This window comes from Bombina bombina, chromosome 3, assembly GCF_027579735.1.
Source record: "Bombina bombina isolate aBomBom1 chromosome 3, aBomBom1.pri, whole genome shotgun sequence".
NCBI classification, from domain to species: Eukaryota; Metazoa; Chordata; class Amphibia; order Anura; family Bombinatoridae; genus Bombina; species Bombina bombina.
This window is the reverse complement of record NC_069501.1, coordinates 650,533,113-650,555,162: the sequence shown is the minus strand read 5'-3', so window position 1 is coordinate 650,555,162 and position 22,050 is coordinate 650,533,113. Positions and strand designations below refer to the sequence as shown.

Sequence of the window (22,050 nt, the reverse complement as noted above, 5' to 3'; positions counted from 1 at the left end):
GCAAGTTCGTGTGAGTCATAAAGATAACATTGTGCTGACGCCCGTGGATTCTAACACAGCACTAATTGGCTTAAATGCAAGTCAATAAAGTCATGTGATCAGGGGGCAGTCAGAAGATGCTTAGAAACAAGGTAATCACAGAGGTAAAAACAGAATTTATGTTTACCTGATAAATTACTTTCTCCAACGGTGTGTCCGGTCCACGGCGTCATCCTTACTTGTGGGATATTCTCTTCCCCAACAGGAAATGGCAAAGAGCCCAGCAAAGCTGGTCACATGATCCCTCCTAGGCTCCGCCTACCCCAGTCATTCGACCGACGTTAAGGAGGAATATTTGCATAGGAGAAACCATATGGTACCGTGGTGACTGTAGTTAAAGAAAATAAATTATCAGACCTGATTAAAAAAACCAGGGCGGGCCGTGGACCGGACACACCGTTGGAGAAAGTAATTTATCAGGTAAACATAAATTCTGTTTTCTCCAACATAGGTGTGTCCGGTCCACGGCGTCATCCTTACTTGTGGGAACCAATACCAAAGCTTTAGGACACGGATGAAGGGAGGGAGCAAATCAGGTCACCTAAATGGAAGGCACCACGGCTTGCAAAACATTTCTCCCAAAAATAGCCTCAGAAGAAGCAAAAGTATCAAACTTGTAAAATTTGGTAAAAGTGTGCAGTGAAGACCAAGTCGCTGCCCTACATATCTGATCAACAGAAGCCTCGTTCTTGAAGGCCCATGTGGAAGCCACAGCCCTAGTGGAATGAGCTGTGATTCTTTCGGGAGGCTGCCGTCCGGCAGTCTCATAAGCCAATCTGATGATGCTTTTAATCCAAAAAGAGAGAGAGGTAGAAGTTGCTTTTTGCCCTCTCCTTTTACCGGAATAAACAACAAACAAGGAAGATGTTTGTCTAAAATCCTTTGTAGCATCTAAATAGAATTTTAGAGCGCGAACAACATCCAAATTGTGCAACAAACGTTCCTTCTTTGAAACTGGTTTCGGACACAGAGAAGGTACGATAATCTCCTGGTTAATGTTTTTATTAGAAACAACTTTTGGAAGAAAACCAGGTTTAGTACGTAAAACCACCTTATCTGCATGGAACACCAGATAAGGAGGAGAACACTGCAGAGCAGATAATTCTGAAACTCTTCTAGCAGAAGAAATTGCAACTAAAAACAAAACTTTCCAAGATAATATCTTAATATCAACGGAATGCAAGGGTTCAAACGGAACCCCCTGAAGAACTGAAAGAACTAAATTGAGACTCCAAGGAGGAGTCAAAGGTTTGTAAACAGGCTTAATTCTAACCAGAGCCTGAACAAAGGCTTGAACATCTGGCACAGCGGCCAGCTTTTTGTGAAGTAACACAGACAAGGCAGAAATCTGCCCCTTCAGGGAACTTGCAGATAGTCCTTTGTCCAATCCTTCTTGAAGGAAGGATAGAATCCTAGGAATCTTAACCTTGTCCCAAGGGAATCCTTTAGATTCACACCAACAGATATATTTTTTCCAAATTTTGTGGTAAATCTTTCTAGTTACAGGCTTTCTGGCCTGAACAAGAGTATCGATAACAGAATCTGAGAACCCTCGCTTCGATAAGATCAAGCGTTCAATCTCCAAGCAGTCAGCTGGAGTGAAACCAGATTCGGATGTTCGAACGGACCCTGAACAAGAAGGTCTCGTCTCAAAGGTAGCTTCCAAGGTGGAGCCGATGACATATTCACCAGATCTGCATACCAAGTCCTGCGTGGCCACGCAGGAGCTATCAAGATCACCGACGCCCTCTCCTGATTGATCCTGGCTACCAGCCTGGGGATGAGAGGAAACGGCGGGAACACATAAGCTAGTTTGAAGGTCCAAGGTGCTACTAGTGCATCCACTAGAGCCGCCTTGGGATCCCTGGATCTGGACCCGTAGCAAGGAACTTTGAAGTTCTGACGAGAGGCCATCAGATCCATGTCTGGAATGCCCCACAGCTGAGTGACTTGGGCAAAGATTTCCGGATGGAGTTCCCACTCCCCCGGATGCAATGTCTGACGACTCAGAAAATCCGCTTCCCAATTTTCCACTCCTGGGATGTGGATAGCAGACAGGTGGCAGGAGTGAGACTCCGCCCATAGAATGATTTTGGTCACTTCTTCCATCGCCAGGGAACTCCTTGTTCCCCCCTGATGGTTGATGTACGCAACAGTTGTCATGTTGTCTGATTGAAACCGTATGAACTTGGCCCTCGCTAGCTGAGGCCAAGCCTTGAGAGCATTGAATATCGCTCTCAGTTCCAGAATATTTATCGGTAACAGAGATTCTTCCCGAGACCAAAGACCCTGAGCTTTCAGGGATCCCCAGACCGCGCCCCAGCCCATCAGACTGGCGTCGGTCGTGACAATGACCCACTCTGGTCTGCGGAATGTCATCCCTCGTGACAGGTTGTCCAGGGACAGCCACCAACGGAGTGAGTCTCTGGTCCTCTGATTTACTTGTATCTTCGGAGACAAGTCTGTATAGTCCCCATTCCACTGACTGAGCATGCACAGTTGTAATGGTCTTAGATGAATGCGCGCAAAAGGAACTATGTCCATTGCCGCTACCATCAACCCGATCACTTCCATGCACTGAGCTATGGAAGGAAGAGGAACGGAATGAAGTATCCGACAAGAGTCTAGAAGCTTTGTTTTTCTGGCCTCTGTCAGAAAAATCCTCATTTCTAAGGAGTCTATTATTGTTCCCAAGAAGGGAACCCTTGTTGACGGAGATAGAGAACTCTTTTCCACGTTCACTTTCCATCCGTGAGATCTGAGAAAGGCCAGGACAATGTCCGTGTGAGCCTGTGCTTGAGGAAGGGACGACGCTTGAATTAGAATGTCGTCCAAGTAAGGTACTACAGCAATGCCCCTTGGTCTTAGCACAGCTAGAAGGGACCCTAGTACCTTTGTGAAAATCCTTGGAGCAGTGGCTAATCCGAAAGGAAGCGCCACGAACTGGTAATGTTTGTCCAGGAATGCGAACCTCAGGAACCGATGATGTTCCTTGTGGATAGGAATATGTAGATACGCATCCTTTAAATCCACCGTGGTCATGAATTGACCTTCCTGGATGGAAGGAAGAATAGTTCGAATGGTTTCCATCTTGAACGATGGAACCTTGAGAAACTTGTTTAAGATCTTGAGATCTAAGATTGGTCTGAACGTTCCCTCTTTTTTGGGAACTATGAACAGATTGGAGTAGAACCCTATCCCTTGTTCTCTTAATGGAACAGGATGAATCACTCCCATTTTTAACAGGTCTTCTACACAATGTAAGAATGCCTGTCTTTTTATATGGTCTGAAGACAACTGAGACCTGTGGAACCTCCCCCTTGGGGAAGTCCCTTGAATTCCAGAAGATAACCTTGGGAGACTATTTCTAGCGCCCAAGGATCCAGAACATCTCTTGCCCAAGCCTGAGCGAAGAGAGAGAGTCTGCCCCCCACCAGATCCGGTCCCGGATCGGGGGCCAACATTTCATGCTGTCTTGGTAGCAGTGGCAGGTTTCTTGGCCTGCTTACCCTTGTTCCAGCCTTGCATTGGTCTCCAAGCTGGCTTGGCTTGAGAAGTATTACCCTCTTGCTTAGAGGACGTAGCACTTTGGGCTGGTCCGTTTCTACGAAAGGGACGAAAATTAGGTTTATTTTTTGCCTTGAAAGGCCGATCCTGAGGAAGGGCGTGGCCCTTACCCCCAGTGATATCAGAGATAATCTCTTTCAAGTCAGGGCCAAACAGCGTTTTCCCCTTGAAAGGAATGTTAAGTAGCTTGTTCTTGGAAGACGCATCAGCCGACCAAGATTTCAACCAAAGCGCTCTGCGCGCCACAATAGCAAACCCAGAATTCTTAGCCGCTAACCTAGCCAATTGCAAAGTGGCGTCTAGGGTGAAAGAATTAGCCAATTTGAGAGCATTGATTCTGTCCATAATCTCCTCATAAGGAGGAGAATCACTATCGACCGCCTTTATCAGCTCATCGAACCAGAAACATGCGGCTGTAGCGACAGGGACAATGCATGAAATTGGTTGTAGAAGGTAACCCTGCTGAACAAACATCTTTTTAAGCAAACCTTCTAATTTTTTATCCATAGGATCTTTGAAAGCACAACTATCCTCTATGGGTATAGTGGTGCGTTTGTTTAAAGTGGAAACCGCTCCCTCGACCTTGGGGACTGTCTGCCATAAGTCCTTTCTGGGGTCGACCATAGGAAACAATTTTTTAAATATGGGGGGAGGGACGAAAGGAATACCGGGCCTTTCCCATTCTTTATTAACAATGTCCGCCACCCGCTTGGGTATAGGAAAAGCTTCTGGGAGCCCCGGCACCTCTAGGAACTTGTCCATTTTACATAGTTTCTCTGGGATGACCAACTTGTCACAATCATCCAGAGTGGATAATACCTCCTTAAGCAGAATGCGGAGATGTTCCAACTTAAATTTAAATGCAATCACATCAGGTTCAGCTTGTTGAGAAATGTTCCCTGAATCAGTAATTTCTCCCTCAGACAAAACCTCCCTGGCCCCATCAGACTGGGTTGGGGGCCCTTCAGAAATATTGTTATCAGCGTCGTCATGCTCTTCAGTATCTAAAACAGAGCAGTCGCGCTTACGCTGATAAGGGTTCATTTTGGCTAAAATGTTTTTGACAGAATTATCCATTACAGCCGTTAATTGTTGCATAGTAAGGAGTATTGGCGCGCTAGATGTACTAGGGGCCTCCTGAGTGGGCAAGACTCGTGTAGACGAAGGAGGGAATGATGCAGTACCATGCTTACTCCCCCTCACTTGAGGAATCATCTTGGGCATCATTGTCATTATCACATAAATCACATTTATTTAAATGAATAGGAATTCTGGCTTCCCCACATTCAGAACACAGTCTATCTGGTAGTTCAGACATGTTAAACAGGCATAAACTTGATAACAAAGTACAAAAAACGTTTTAAAATAAAACCGTTACTGTCACTTTAAATTTTTCTTAAAGCCTTAAAAGTATTGCACACCAAATTTGGAAGCTTTAACCCTTAAAATAACGGAACCGGAGCCGTTTTGAACTTTAACCCCTTTACAGTCCCTGGTATCTGCTTTGCTGAGACCCAACCAAGCCCCAAGGGGAATACGATACCAAATGACGCCTTCAGAAAGTCTTTTCTAAGTATCAGAGCTCCTCTCACATGCGACTGCATGCCATGCCTCTCAAAAACAAGTGCGCAACACCGGCGCGAAAATGAGGCTCTGCCTATGCTTTGGGAAAGCCCCTAAAGAATAAGGTGTCTAAAACAGTGCCTGCCGATATTATTATATCAAAATACCCAGATAAAATGATTCCTCAAGGCTAAATATGTGTTAATAATGAATCGATTTAGCCCAGAAAAAGTCCACAGTCTTAATAAGCCCTTTTTGAAGCCCTTATTTACGATCGTAATAAACATGGCTTACCGGATCCCATAGGGAAAATGACAGCTTCCAGCATTACATCGTCTTGTTAGAATGTGTCATACCTCAAGCAGCAAAAGTCTGCACACTGTTCCCCCAACTGAAGTTAATTGCTCTCAACAGTCCTGTGTGGAACAGCCATGGATTTTAGTGACGGTTGCTAAAATCATTTTCCTCATACAAACAGAAATCTTCATCTCTTTTCTGTTTCTGAGTAAATAGTACATACCAGCACTATTTTAAAATAACAAACTCTTGATTGAATAATAAAAACTACAGTTAAACACTAAAAAACTCTAAGCCATCTCCGTGGAGATGTTGCCTGTACAACGGCAAAGAGAATGACTGGGGTAGGCGGAGCCTAGGAGGGATCATGTGACCAGCTTTGCTGGGCTCTTTGCCATTTCCTGTTGGGGAAGAGAATATCCCACAAGTAAGGATGACGCCGTGGACCGGACACACCTATGTTGGAGAAAAGGTGTATTCATGTAACCATGTTTTCTGTGAAAAACTAGGGAATGGGTAATAAAAAGGGATTATCTATCTTTTAAAAACAATAAAAAAATTGGAGAAGCCTGTCCCTTTAATTCTCAAAATCCAAAACATATACTATAAGACTACAGAAATACCCCACCAATCACTGAATAACTAAATAGAGCAACCAATGACTAACTGGGTTATGGGTTAGTCTCAGGGTAAAAGTCTCTGTCCTTCTTTCAGTGGGTGAAAAAGGGAGAAGTCTTATATACCAACTTGCAAGTCTTTGCTGATGAGTGAACCAAGATATGCATTAAACCAAATATGTGTTTTTTTTAAATTTCTACCTACCTGTCTCCCATCCTGTCCAACATTTGTCTGACCTCTCACCACAGTCCTAATGCTTTCATCCAAATGCCTAAAAACAGAAAGAATACATTAATGTTTTCTAAAACCATAAGTATATATACTTCACATAAAACAATCATAACATAATCTACTGGGACTTCATTAATGTAATCACGTTGAGAGCATAATGAAGGACAGTGAAGTATTGTCATCTACATCACAGGGCCCCCGCTTCTACTCTACTTCTAAGCACACCCCCGCACTGCTTCTTGTGCTTCAACAACTCTAGGGGTAATCCCGCTGACAGCACCATGAACATCAAACAGCAGCAGAGAAAATTAAGCTACTGGAGACAGACCTTTCACATCCCACCTATTGGCCCTTAAAGGTCCACAAAACCACTAATTTAAAAGCTAGCAGTGATTACAAGAAAAATGACAAGAACTTAAAGCAGCATTTAAACTATAATGAAGCCCCCTATTCCACCCCTACTCTCCCTTTGTGCTAGAGTGACCAATAAAAATGCTATCACCTGCCTCACTAGAAAGCAAGACATTTTTAACAGTGATGGAGGAGGCTATACAAGAAGTCTCTATCTGCCCTCTGCTTTAATTTGAGTATGAGACCCCTCATGTGAAAGAGGGAATTAAAGGGACATGAAACCCAAAAAAATTATTTCATGATTCAGATAGAGAATACAATTTTAAACAACTTTCCAATTTATTTCTATTATTTAATTTGCTCCTGCTTGCAGTGCACCGGGTAGTTGCTCCATTAGTGTGTGCCTATATATATATATATATATATATATAAAAGAAAAGGCTTTATTCCAATCCTTGGAAAAACAGCAGGGCCTTAACCCATAACGTTTCAGTCTACACCTAGACCTTTATGACCGGATGAGAGATCAGCTTATCATTAGGGAGGCCCAAATACATATACCTGATCACGGTTATGGTCCTCCTCCTACTGTAATATACCCACGGGAAATCCCCACTCTGAAAGCAGATTAATAAGGGCCACAGTACGACCACAGATAGCCACTGACAATCACTAGGGGCCTAGGGGGGCTTACTGGAATGCAGGGGAAAACACAAGCACAAATAATGTCCAGCAAAAGAAATGTCAAACCATCAAAAAGTACCCACACCACAGCGATGGAGAACTACTTGATTCCCGCTGACCCCACATCACAACAGGGAAGAGCAGGACAAGAGCTAAATGCACAGAACACACATGCCGTTGTGGCCCAGATCCATGGCCCTGACCCTCACATGCAGGCCCAGAATTTTCTTACTAGAGAGGACATTAAACATCTTTTCTCCAAGGAAGACATTAGAGAGGCCAGGTACGAATTTAAATCTATGTTTGGGGAGCTAAAAAGGGACATATCGGCAGTAGAGCAGCGAGTTACCCATATTGAACAAAGGCAAGAAACTATTTGCTCAGAACTACAACTCCAGATCAGTTATTCCCAGGCCCAAGAGTACAGTCCACACATTAATGGATCGCATTGAGGACCTGGAGAACAGGATCAGGAGGAACAACTTAAGGCTATGTGGTGTTCCGGAAGCCGTGGATCCTCCTGCCCTGCTGGGCTACATACAGGACTTCATTAAATATCTTAAAAATAATGCCCCTGAGGTTCCCATAGAGCTCTTCGGCCCAAACCTCCCAGCAGGACCCCTCCCAGAGACATTATACTTAAGTTCCTGTCCTTCAGAGACAAAGAGATGGTGTTGAAACTCGCTAGAACAAAAACACCCGTTGGAGTTCAGTTGCACTGAAATACAGGTATATTCTGACCTCTGCCGGACTACAATACAAAAGAGGAGGGACCTGAGGTTAGTCACAATGGCTCTAAAAGATAAAAGGATCACATACAGGTGGGGGATTCCCCAATTGCTTGATAGCCAACAGGAACAACATTTCTCATGTTTTCAGATCTTTGGACGACTTACCTGCTTTCAATCAAGCCCTTGGCCTGGAGATAAGGCCGCCTCAACAGGAGGCAGTAGCACCAAAAGACCCACAAGCTGGAGACCCTGACAGGATCAGACATCTCCCAGGTTGAAAAGACTGATCTCTTAATTGTTTAACCTGATCATGGAAACTGATCGGGCTTGAGGACACAACTTTGTAGCCCTAAGGGGCATTGCCCGTTTAGTCTCTAAAAGGACCCTAAGGACTTTAGCAGATAAGTAGAAGTTTGAAATATATAATCGGATGGTATTTAATGTTCCAAATGTTTAACTTTTCTTTTTTTTCCGTTATTTCTTAAAAAAAAAAAAAGATGAGATGAGACAGATGAGGTTCAGTGGGCAATATCAACAAGGTTTGCATGTAGGGCATGTGTGGGGGGTCACCTAGAAAGCAAGACACAAAAGTGGCGTAGAGACCAAGAGATAAGCAGCCATGGTAGAGGTTAGTGTCAGGCCCAAGCGTCAAAATAATAAATTATCGCCACAAAAGGTAGTGTTGAGAGACCACACATCAGGCATACAAAAAAGGTCCTATATTAGAGAGTAAGCACATTCCACACAAAGAAACCCATGATGTGCAGGGGGGGGGGAATTAAAGACATAGGGGGGTAGTTATCAAGCCGTCAACCTCAAATACGCTGGAATTCTGCAGCGTATTTGTGGCGAGGCTGATTCGCCTTAGTTATCAAAGGCTAGAGACCGGCAAAAGTAGAATTTTGTGACGTAAACTTCAATCCGCCGGACTCAGTCCGACGCAGATCGATTCTTACGTCACTCCAGATGTTCCGTACACAAAAGCGGCACAATCTGACTACTTTTGCTAGTTATCAAATGACTAGCAGGTACGCTCAGCACTTTTCCGGCCCAGCGTACCTGGTTTTCAAAAGCGAAAGTACAAGTTCGCTGCTGCCAGACATCCCATTGATTCCTATGGGAAATGTCTGCACCTAACACCCTAACATGTACCCCGAGTCTAAACACCCCTAATCTGCCCCCTCTACACCGCCGCAACTAAATAAATATATTACCCCCTAAACCGCCGCTCCCGGAGGCCACCGCAAGCTACTCTATACATATTAACCCCTAAACCGCCGCTCCCGGAGCCCACCGCAAGCTACTCTATACATATTAACCCCTAAACCGCCGCTCCCGGAGCCCACCGCAAGCTACTCTATACATATTAACCCCTAAACCGCCGCTCCCGGAGCCCACAGCCGCAACCTACATTATACCTAGTAACCCCTATCCTGCCCCCCCGATACCGCCGCCCTCTATAATAAAGTTATTAACCCCTAATCTGCCCCCCCACACCGTCGCCACCTATAATACATTTATTAACCCCTATCCTGCCCCCCTACACCGCCACTGTAATAAAATTATTAACCCCTAAACCTAAGTCTAACACTAACCCTAACACCCCCGTAACTTAAATATTAAATAAATCTAAATAATCTCTATTATTAACTAAATGAATCCTATTTAAAACTAAATACTTGCCTTTAAAATAAAGCCTAATATAGCTACAATATAAATAATAATTATATTGTAGCTATCTTAGGATTTATTTTTATTTTACAGGTAAATTTCAATTTATTTTAACTAGGTACAATAGCTATTAAATAGTTATTAACTATTTAATAGCTTACCTAGCTAAAATAAAGAGAAATTTACCTGTAAAATAAAAACTAACCTAAGTTACAATTACACCTAACACTACACTATATTTTAATAAATTATTCCTATTTAAAACTAAATACTTACCTGTAAAATAAACCCTAAGATAGCTACAATGTAATTAATAATTACAGTGTAGCTATTTTAGGATTTATATTTATTTTACAGGTAACTTTATATTTATTTTAGCTAGTTAGAATAGTTATTAAATATTTATTAACTATTTAATAACTACCTAGCTAAAAGAAATACAAAATTACCTGTAAAATAAATCCTAACCTAAGACACAATTAAACCTAACACTACACTATCATTAAATTAATTAAATAAATTAACTACAATTAAATACAATTACATAAACTAACTAAAGTACAAAAAATAAAAATAAGTTACAAACATTTCAAAAATATTACAACAATTTTAAGCTAATTACACCTAATCTAAGCCCCCTAATAAAATAACAAAGCCCCCCAAAATAAAAAAAATCCCCTACCCTATTCTACATTAAAAAAGTTCAAAGCTCTTTTACCTTACCAGCCCTTAAAAGGGCCTTTTGAGGGGCATGCCCCAAAGAAAACTGCTCTTTTGCCTGTAAAAGAAATCCCCCCCCCCAACATTAAAACCCACCACCCACATACCCCTAATCTAACCCAAACCCCCCTTAAAATAACCTAACACTAATCCCCTGAAGATCATCCTACCTTGAGTCGTCTTCACTCAGCCGAGCCACCGATGGAACTGAAGAGGAGATCCGGAGCGGCAGAAGTGATCCTCCAAGGGGCGCTGAAGAAGTCTTCCATCCGATGAAGTGATCCTCCAAGTGGCGCTGAAGATCATCTTCCATCCGGGCGATGTCATCTTCCAAGCGGCGCTGAAGATCATCTTCCATCCGGGCGATGTCATCTTCCAAGCGGCGCTGAAGATCATCTTCCATCCGGGCGATGTCATCTTCCAAGCGGCGCTGAAGATCATCTTCCATCCGGGCGATGTCATCTTCCAAGCGGCGCTGAAGATCATCTTCCATCCGGGCGATGTCATCTTCCAAGCGGGGTCTTCAATCATCTTGCTTCAGGATCCATCTTCATCCCGCCGACGCGGAACATCCTTCTTCCCCGACAGACTAACGACGAATGAAGGCTCCTTTAAGGGACGTCATCCAAGATGGCGTCCCTTCAATTCCGATTGGCTGATAGAATCCTATCAGCCATTCGGAATTAAGGTAGGAAAAATCTGATTGGCTGATTGCGATCTCAATCTGATTGGCTGATCGGAACAGCCAATAGAATGCGATCTCAATCTGATTGGCTGATTCATTCTATTGGCTGTTCCGATCAGCCAATCAGATTTTTCCTACCTTAATTTTAAGGGGGGTTTGGGTTAGATTAGGGGTATGTGGGTGGTGGGTTTTAATGTTGGGGGGGTTGTATTTTTCTTTTACAGGCAAAAGAGCAGTTTTCTTTGGGGCATGCCCCACAAAAGGCCCTTTTAAGGGCTGGTAAGGTAAAAGAGCTTTGAACTTTTTTAATGTAGAATAGGGTAGGGAATTTTTTTATTTTGGAGGGCTTTGTTATTTTATTAGGGGGCTTAGATTAGGTGTAATTAGCTTAAAATTGTTGTAATATTTTTGAAATGTTTGTAACTTATTTTTTTTATTTTTTGTAACTTAGTTTATGTAATTGTATTTAATTGTAGTTAATTTATTTAATTAATTTAATGATAGTGTAGTGTTAGGTTTAATTGTAACTTAGGTTAGGATTTATTTTACAGGTAATTTTGTATTTCTTTTAGCTAGGTAGTTATTAAATGGTTAATAACTATTTAATAACTATTCTAACTAGCTAAAATAAATACAAAGTTACCTGTAAAATAAATATAAATCCTACAATAGCTACAATGTAATTATTAATTACATTGTAGCTATCTTAGGGTTTATTTTACAGGTAAGTATTTAGTTTTAAATAGGAATAATTTATTAAAGTATAGTGTAGTGTTAGGTGTAATTGTAACTTAGGTTATTTTTTATTTTACAGGTAAATTTCTCTTTATTTTAGCTAGGTAAGCTATTAAATAGTTAATAACTATTTAATAGCTATTGTACCTAGTTAAAATAAATTGAAATTTACCTGTAAAATAAATCCTAAGATAGCTACAATATAATTATTATTTATATTGTAGCTATATTAGGCTTTATTTTAAAGGTAAGTATTTAGTTTTAAATAGGATTAATTTAGTTAATAATAGAAATATTATTTAGATTTATTTAATTAATATTTAAGTTAGGGGGGTGTTAGGTTTAGGGGTTTATACATTTATTTCAGTGGCGGCGGTGTAGGGGGGGCAGGATAGGGGTTAATAAATGTATTATAGGTGGCGACGGTGTAGGGGGGGCAGATTAGGGGTTAAACTATTTATTTAGTTGCGGCGAGGTGCGGGATCAGCAGGATAGGGGTTAATAACTTTATTATAGAGGGCGGCGGTATAGGGGGTGCAGGATAGGGGTTACTAGGTATAATGTAGGTGGCGGTGGGCTCCGGGAGCGGCGGTTTAGGGGTTAATACATTTATAAGAGTTGCGGCGGGGTCTAGGAGCGGCGGTTTAGGGGTTAGTAACTTTATTGAGTTGCGGGGGGCTCCTGTATAGGGTGTAGAACAGTGTAGTTTAGTGTGGGTGCTTAGTGACAGGCTAGCAATAAAGCTGTCAAAAAGCCGAACAGCAGCGAGATCGGATGAGTGATAACTATCACAGTCCGCTGCTCATCGCCCCGTACTTGGTGCGCGGCTTTTTGACAGATTTATTGATAACTTAGGCGAATTTTTTCAGGTCCGCGGCGGCGAAGGTAGGCGAGCGTATTGAACCGGCGAAGGCAGGAAAGTTGACACATTGATAACTACCCCCCCATAGGCCTTATCGCTGTTTAACTTGGGTGCGCATGATGTTGGTTGTACTGAGTAACCGCATGGAGCTTCCCTTCTCCGTACTGACACTTGCATGCAAAGGCCCCATATGGGCTGGAGCGAGACTGATGTCATACATAATGGTCTTATCCACATATAATATCACCTCTGGGTTGGAGGAGATTTGCAACTAATATGCAACATGGACTCCCCCACGTGCCTCATTTCGAGCAAAGAACACCTATGACATTCGGCCCCCAGTTGATGACACACACCCACACCTTAGGACAGCAGGATCAGCCACACTTTAGCTACTTTCTTAGAGCCGATAGTGGAACTGACCAGATGACTATAACCTTAGAACATTCTGATTTATTTGAAAATGTTTAAAGTTTATATTAAATGTGAAAACACAGGGAAAACTACACCCGACTTGTTGAAGTAGCTGTTACAGATTGCTCTTTGTCTTGTAGTTATTGTTAGAGACAACTATTTAAATTTGCTGTTCATTACACTATAACTTTTCCATACTTTTTTTCTCTTACCCCCTGACCCATCTCTCTACCTCTAACCTTCTTCTCACAACACACCTCCCCCTCCTTTGCATCATCCACCCCTGCACCCTAATACATGATGGACCAGCCCCGGAGGCAGGAGAAGATCCTGTCAGTGGAGCTTATTTAACAGTTAATGCCAAAGGGCTTAACAGCCCTGGTAAGCATTCCATGGTTCTCAGAGATTTGAGTAGAATGGGAGGGGATATAATCTATCTACAGGAGACACATTTTTCACAAACCCTCGAGCCGAGGTGGTTCAATCCCCGGTACCCCACAGCGTACTTTGCATCTGGCTCTACAAAAAAACGGAGTGGGAATAATTTTTAGTGCTAAAATGCCGTTCCAATTAGACCAAACATACAAAGACTCAGACGGCAGATACCTAATACTCACAGGAAGCCTATTTGGTAAACCGATCACGCTAGCCAACATTTACTACCCCAACCAAGCGCAGCACCACTTCCTTCAGGAGGTTGCCCGTAAGATACTATAAGTACAAAAGGGGATATTGTACCTGGGGGGGAGCCCTCAACACATCCCTTAACCCTATTCTTGACACGTCAAACGGTGTCTCCAGTGCCCCCCATAGGACCTTAAAACGCATGACCGCCTCCCTCACTGATCTAGTAGTACATGACATATGGCGCACGCATCATCCTAACTCAAAAAAATTACACCTTCTATTCCCATCCCCACAGAAAGTACTAGAGGATCGACTATTCACTGACACGATAGGCCTCATGATCACCACTTCCAGTAACATACATACGATAACATGGTCTGATCACGCCCCCGTGAGTTGTTCCATTCAATGGCCCAATCACTCCATTTGTATGGAGACTTGACACTGTTAGACGATCAGGTCTTTCGTGCAGAGATACAAAATTCATTGACTGAGTTCTTCCAAATAAATGCAAACGATCACATACAGAGTAGCACGGTCTGGGAGGCTCATAAGTGTACAATCAGGGGCCTCCTAATCAAGAAAAAAAAATCTAAACTAAATAGACAAAAGAGAGAACGCTATCTAAATCTATTGGCGTGGGTAGCAGACGTAGAGCAGGCACATAAGAGATCCCCTACAGATGAGGTCCTACAAAAAGCACTTGTCAGGCCAGGGCCGAACTGTTGAAGTTCCTACAGGAGGACTATCAGAAAAAGGCCCTTATCATGAGACAGCTATATTTTGAACAAGGGGTTAAGGTGGGAAGACTACTGGCGAGGGCTATTGCGCGTAAAAAACTGAAAGCATACGTGTATAGCATGACATATCGGGAGGGGACGGTCAGGGCAGACGGGAAATCTGTGGCGGATATCTTCAGCACATATTACGAATCCCTATATAACATACAGAAAGCCCATAAGTCCAATGGAGGTGCCCCATCTGAGGCTCAGATGGAGCAAGATATCCTTGAATACCTCATGGGCGTGAATTTGCCTAGACTCTCAGATCCAGAAACGCTCGAAGCCCCCATTAGTGTCGCTGAGGTGAAAAAAAGCGATAAAAGAGACTAATTGACAGGGAAAAGCCCAGGGCCTGACGGATTCAGAGCCAAATATTATAAAACATATGCAGATACTTTAGCCCCAGAATTAGTCAACATATTCAACTCTCTCTCGCTTAGTCCAACCCTACCGTCCACTATACTGGAGACTCACATAGCCGTGATCCCTAAGCCTGAAAAGCCGCCGAACAGACCCGAAAACTACAGACCTATTTCTCTATTAAATTCTGATGTTAAGGTTCTGGCCAAAATATTAGCTAATCGTCTTAATAAACTTCTCCCCAGATTGATCTCATCGGACTAGGTAGGCTTCATACCAGCAAGTGAAGCTAGAGATAACACCCTCAAAGTTATTCAATTAATAACCCATGCCTGTGTCCTTCATGCAACATACTTTAAGCAAGTTCAGGTTCGGTCCTAAATTCGTAAACACAGTGATGTCTCTATATATGTCCAAAATGTTTCATATACAAAACAGGACCAGACAGGGCTGCCCCCTCTCGCCCCTATTTGCGCTTACCATTGGGGTGCTGGCCGGGAAAATTAGGAATAACCCACTAATAAAAGGAATCTTTATTGGTGGTTCGAGCACAAGCTCGCAATGTACGCGGACGATATCCTTCAGATGATATCTGACTCGGCCTGCTCTCTCCGAGAAGCCATGACTGAGTTTTCAGACTTTTTGAAGGGTAAATCTTAAATATCTCGAAACCACCTGATATATTTGAAGCCCTTAAAACAGACTGCCCGATAAAAATCGCCCAGAAAACTATAAAATACTTAGGGATTATTATCACGCCTAACGTGGTAGAAATTGCAGACCTTAATTATAAGTGCATAAGAGACGACATAGTCAGGGACCTAGCCAACTGGAAAAATAACTCTCTCTTGGCTGGGTCGGGGTCATCAAAATGAATATACTGCCAAGAGTTCTATATTAATGTAGACTGTCCCGATCCCACCAACCTCCCAATACATACAACATATACAGTCAGCCATGGAGGCATATATATGGAATTCGCAAACACACTACATACTTACCTAGAGACAGAGGGGGGTTTGGGTGTACCACACTTAAAAAAATATCAGAGAGCTATATCACTACAGAGACTGGTGGAGTGGAGCCAAAACTTAAGTAATAAAGCTTGGATACAAATTGACGGAGACATTTTGCGGAGGTGGAATGTGGGGGCCCTGGCCTGGATGTCCCTCAAAAATCGCCCAGTTATAAAAAAATACCCTCTGATTGAGGAAGTTTTTAAGACTTGGGATGGACTGATGGGCGGGATGCCCCACGTTTCCACTACCGCATCTCCTGTGACTCCGATAAAAGAAAATCCATACCTGGGTCTGGAGTGGGGCCCGCGAACTCCTGGAGTATTTTACACACTGGCAGATTCTTCCTTTTCTAACATAATATATCAGGATAGATTAAAAACCCAAACTGAATTAGCGGAATGGAACCCGGACGTCTTCGCGTCTTGGTTTAGATATGCACAAATCTCACACTACTTTAATTCACACAGAGAGAGGTCAGACCAGACAAGGCCCAGGACACCATTTGAAGTCCTATGCACAACACTTCAAGCCCCTACGCATCTAGTATCACAGCTATACAAACTTCTTCTGACAAAAGGAGAACCTATGCTCCCTACGTATGTGCATGCTTGGCAGACTGACTTAGGACTGGAAATAGACCTGAAAGACTGGCTAAAAATGTTTGACAGAGCAAAAAAGGCATCAGTCTCGATGCATATACAGGAAATGCACTATAAACTGACGAGTAGGTGGTACCTTACTCCCCATAGGCTTCACAAAATATACCCGGGCGTGAGTGGGGGGTGCTGGAGGGGCTACGGCAGGAGGGTACCCTTCTCCATATCTGGTGGACTTGTCCACTTATCCGTCCATATTGGGAGGAGGTTCTGGGTGAAATGAGTAAACTACTTAAGGTTATAATCCCCCCTAAGCCCACTTTCCTGATATACCATGACCTACCAAAGTTAGTGGGGGAGGATAAGTATCTCCTCTTTCTACTAATGTTAAACGGGGAGTAAGGCCTCATACCGGTGCATTGGAAAAAACAGTGGGAAGGAAAGGGCCTATGAAATCCGCAACAATGAGAACCCACCTAGTGTTTGCCCGGGGCGCTGAACCCATCCGTGACCACCCTCCTCCCCGTCTCGGCGCCTCTTCCCCCTCCCCCTCCCTTGCCCCCTAAAATCTTTTTTCTTTTTCTCTCTCTCTCTCTCTTCCTCCCCACCTTATCCTCATCTATAAACCCTACCAATCTTATCCCCCCCCTCTTCCTTTTTCTCTCTGTGCACCCATAGGAGTGACCACATCAGGCTTTCAACTAAACACAGCTGTATGTATAATGTAAGCTGTTGTCTTGATATGTTTTGACTAGATATACGCCTGATGTTAACGATACAAATTTTTGTTTATTTGCTTGTTCAACTATAATATGGCTGAGGGCCTCTTGGCCCGTAGTTAAGAGCACAAATATCATAATGTGTGACCGGATAAAGAACAGACTTGACATCTATATCAGATCCTTGTAGAATACAGAGATCGAAAACAAGTTTCACTCATCTTGACAATTTAAATCTCATGTAAATGTGAACTCTGATGTTTGTTTTATATATATATAACACCTTTCAGCCAAAAGAAGCCTCAGCCGAGGCAAGAGTATCACATTTGGAAAAAGTATGTAGAGAAGACCAAATTGCAGCCTTGCAAATTTGTTCCACAGAAGCTTCATTTCTGAAAGCCCAAGAAGAGGAAACAGCTCTTGTGGAATGAGCCGTAATTCTCTCAGGAGGCTGCTGATCAGCGGTCTCATAAGCCAAAAATTATACTTAGTAACCAAAAAGAAAGTAGTAGCAGTATCTTTCTGACCTTTACGTTTCCCAGAGAAACAGACAAAGAGAGCAGAGGACTGGCGATATAAAATAATTTTAGAGAATCAAATAGAAAAAAAAAAAATTCACAGTGAGAAATAAAAATCATTAAAATTTAAAAACAGAATTTATGCTTACCTGATAAATTACTTTCTCCAACGGTGTGTCCGGTCCACGGCGTCATCCATTACTTGTGGGGAATATTCTCTTCCCCAACAGGAAATGGCAAAGAGCACAGCAAAAGCTGTCCATATAGCCCCTCCTCAGGCTCCGCCCCCCAGTCATTCGACCGACGGTTAGGAGAAAAAAAGGAGAAACTATAGGGTGCCGTGGTGACTGTAGTGTATAAAGAAAGACATTTTTCAAACCTGATTAGGAAACCAGGGCGGGCCGTGGACCGGACACACCGTTGGAGAAAGTAATTTATCAGGTAAGCATAAATTCTGTTTTCTCCAACATTGGTGTGTCCGGTCCACGGCGTCATCCATTACTTGTGGGAACCAATACCAAAGCTTTAGGACACGGATGAAGGGAGGGAGCAAATCAGGTTACCTAAATGGAAGGCACCATGGCTTGCAAAAACCTTTCTCCCAAAAATAGCCTCCGAAGAAGCATAAGTATCAAATTTGTAGAATTTGGCAAAAGTGTGCAGAGAAGACCAAGTCGCTGCCTTACATATCTGATCAACAAAAGCCTCGTTCTTGTAGGCCCATGTGGAAGCCACAGCCCTAGTAGAGTGAGCTGTGATTCGTTAAGGAGGCTGCCGTCCGGCAGTCTCATAAGCCAATCGGATAATGCTTTTCAGCCAGAAAGAAAGAGAGGTAGCAGTAGCTTTTTGACCTCTCCTCTTACCAGAGTAAACGACAAACAAAGATGAGGTTTGTCTAAAATCTTTTGTTGCTTCTAAATAGAACTTTAAAGCACGAACTACATCTAAGTTGTGTAACAAACGTTCCTTCTTTCAAACTGGATTCGGACACAGAGAAGGAACAACTATTTCCTGGTTAATATTCTTGTTGGAAACAACTTTTGGATGAAAACCAGGCTTAGTACGCAAAACAACCTTATCTGAATGGAACACCAGATAGGGAGGATTACACTGCAAAGCAGATAATTCAGAAACTCTTCTAGCAGAAGAAATAGCAACCAAAAACAGAACCTTCCAAGATAGTAACTTAATATCTATGGAATGTAAAGGTTCAAACGGAACCCCTTGAAGAACTGAAAGAACTAAATTAAGACTCCAAGGAGGAGTCATGGGTCTGTAAACAGGCTTGATTCTGACCAAAGCCTGAACAAAAGCTTGTACATCTGGCACAGCTGCCAGTCGTTTGTGTAACAAGACAGATAAAGCAGAAATCTGTCCCTTTAGAGAACTCGCTGACAACCCTTTATCCAAACCTTCTTGGAGAAAGGAGAGAATCTTTGGAATTTTAATCTTACTCCAGGAGAATCCCTTGGATTCACACCAACAGATATATTTTTTCCATATTTTATGGTAAATCGTTCTAGTCACAGGTTTTCTGGCTTGGACCAGAGTATCTATCACAGAATTTGAAAACCCAAGCTTGGATAAAATCAAGCGTTCAATTTCCAAGCAGTCAGCTGCAGAGAAACTAGATTTGGATGTTCGAATGGACCTTGTACTAGAAGATCCTGTCTCAAAGGTAGCTTCCATGGTGGAGCCGATGACATTCACCAGGTCTGCATACCAAGTCCTGCGTGGCCACGCAGGAGCTATCAGAATCACTGAGGCCTTTTCCTGTTTGATCCTGGCTATGAGCCTGGGAAGGAGAGGAAACGGTGGAAACACATACGCTAGGTTGAACGACCAAGGCGCCACTAATGCATCCACTAGAGTCGCCTTGGGATCCCTGGATCTGGACCCGTAGCAAGGAATCTTGAAGTTCTGACGGGACGCCATCAGATCCATGTCTGGAATGCCCCATAATTGGGTTAACTGGGCAAAGACCTCCGGGTGGAGTTCCCACTCCCCCGGATGGAAAGTCTGACGACTCAAATAGTCCGCCTCCCAGTTGTCTACTCCTGGGATGTGAATTGCAGATAGATGGCAGGAGTGATCCTCCCCCGTGGAGATGCTACTTGTTCAGAGCGGCAAAGAGAATGACTGGGGGGCGGAGGGGCTATATGGACAGCTTTTGCTGTGCTCTTTGCCATTTCCTGTTGGGGAAGAGAATATTCCCCACAAGTAATGGATGACGCCGTGGACCGGACACACCAATGTTGGAGAAAAGCCATTTACATAATATAAAATGAGTTTAAATCACCAACAAAATTCAGCAACTAAAAGCTATATTACTTATTAACTTATCTGATGGTGTATTCTAATAAGTTAATTATTTTATTGGTGGCCCTCAATCCTGCATCGTAACCATCAAAACATTTTTGGGCTCTAGATAAGAAACTGAAACCTAATAGTGCTTCTATTGTGCATAGAAAGGCCGGAGAACCTATTTGATCGATTGTTATGTCCAATGTGCAAGCGTGTTTTTAAGTTATGCGAGTGTAAATTCGTCAGCAACCATATGAAATGCACATGCGCGATTTAGAGGATTTTGATGCGCATGCGAAGTAGGGCCGATTCCTCATGTAATGATATGCAAAAGGGACGAAACGGATAGATTATTGCTTGCCAACAGGTAATGCCCATATTAGAGGGAAGGCTTTGGTGACGTCATTGTGGATAAATAAAAATCAAAATGTTAGGCACTATCGTTTTTGCAAAATATGTCAGTAAGTTTTACTTCATGTTTATCTTACATTTTATTGTGTTTGTTGGGGTTAACAAAAACATAAAATTTAGTAATCCTTTAATGTCTATGTAATGCAACGGCTCAAACTGAGCCAGCTGTAAAACTTTAAGAACAGGGTTAAGGCTCCAAGGAGGAGCAATAGACTTGAACACAGGCCTGATTTTGACCAAGGCCTGACAAAAAGATTGCACATCTGGCACATCTGCCAAACGTTTATGTAGTAAAACTGATAATCCCTCCTCCAGGCCTTCCTGAAGAAAAGATACAATCCTAGGAATTCTAATTCTACTCCAAGAGTAGCCCTTGGATTCACACCAATAAAGATATTTACGCCATATCTTATGGTAAATCTTTCTAGTAACAAGCTTGCGAGCCTGAATCATGGACTCAATGACAGACTCAGAAAATCCATGCTTAGACAGAATTAAGCATTCAATCTCCAAGCAGTCAGCTTCAGAGAAACAAAATTTGGATGAAGGAAGGGACCCTGAATCAGGAGGTCCTTCCTCAGAGGTAATCTACAAGGTGGGAGAGATGACATATCCACTAGGTCTGCAAAGCAGATCCTGCGAGGCCACGCAGGGGCTATTAGAATCACCAACGCCCTCTCCTGCAGGTATGCCAACCTGAAAACCAAAAGGAACCGCCAGAGCATCTATCAGAACGGCCTGCGGATCTCTTGACCTTGAACCGTACCTTGAAAGCTTGGCGTTCTGACGGGACGCCATCAGATCTAACTCCGGAACCCCCCATTTGAGGACTAAGCTGGAAAACACCACCAGATGGAGTTCCCACTCCCCATGATTAAAAGTCTGTCTGCTCAGAAAATCCCCTTCCCAGTTGTTTACTCCTGGAATATGGATGGCAGACATCAATTTGAGTAAAAAGAATCTGAGTAACCTCCTTCATGGCTAAGGAACTCCGAGTTCCTCCCTGGTGATTGATGTAAGCCACAGAGGTTATGTTGTCTGACTGGAACCTGTTAAACTGGGCTGAGGACAACTGAGGCCAAGCCAATAGAGCATTGTAAATCGCCCTCAACTCCAAGATGTTGATGGGAAGAGCAGTCTCCTCCTGAGTCCAAAGGCTCTGAGCTTTTAAAGAGTTGCAGGCTGCTCCCCAGCCCAGCAGGCTGGCGTCTGTGGTCACAATCACCCAGGAAGGTCTCCGAAAGCATGTGCCCTGAGACAGATGTTCCTGAGAAATCCACCACGGGAGAGAGAGTCCCTTGACGACTGATCTAACTCTATTCTCTGAGATAGACACTCGTATCCATTCCATTGTCTGAGCATGCACAACTGGAGAACTCTCAAATGGAATAATCGAGCAAAAGGAATGATGTCAATGGAAGCCACCATCAGACCGATTACCTACATACATTGAGCCACTGAAGGATGAGCAGTAGCCTGAAGAGAGGCAAGGGGAAATGATTTGGTTTTTCCTGACCTCTGTCAGAAAAATCTTCATCAATAGAGA

The 22,050-nt window shown here is 43.0% G+C and overlaps 1 protein-coding gene across 1 annotated transcript in view; it reads right to left on the bottom strand.

The window, feature by feature from the left end:
• Positions 1 to 22,050, bottom strand: part of VPS53 (VPS53 subunit of GARP complex) — an 833,787-nt gene that overhangs the window by 755,935 nt on the left and 55,802 nt on the right. Inside the window, exon 4 of the mRNA XM_053707376.1 lies at positions 6,289 to 6,355. Within this exon, the coding sequence (XP_053563351.1) occupies positions 6,289 to 6,355 (67 nt within the window). The remainder of the gene's footprint in view (positions 1 to 6,288; positions 6,356 to 22,050) is intronic.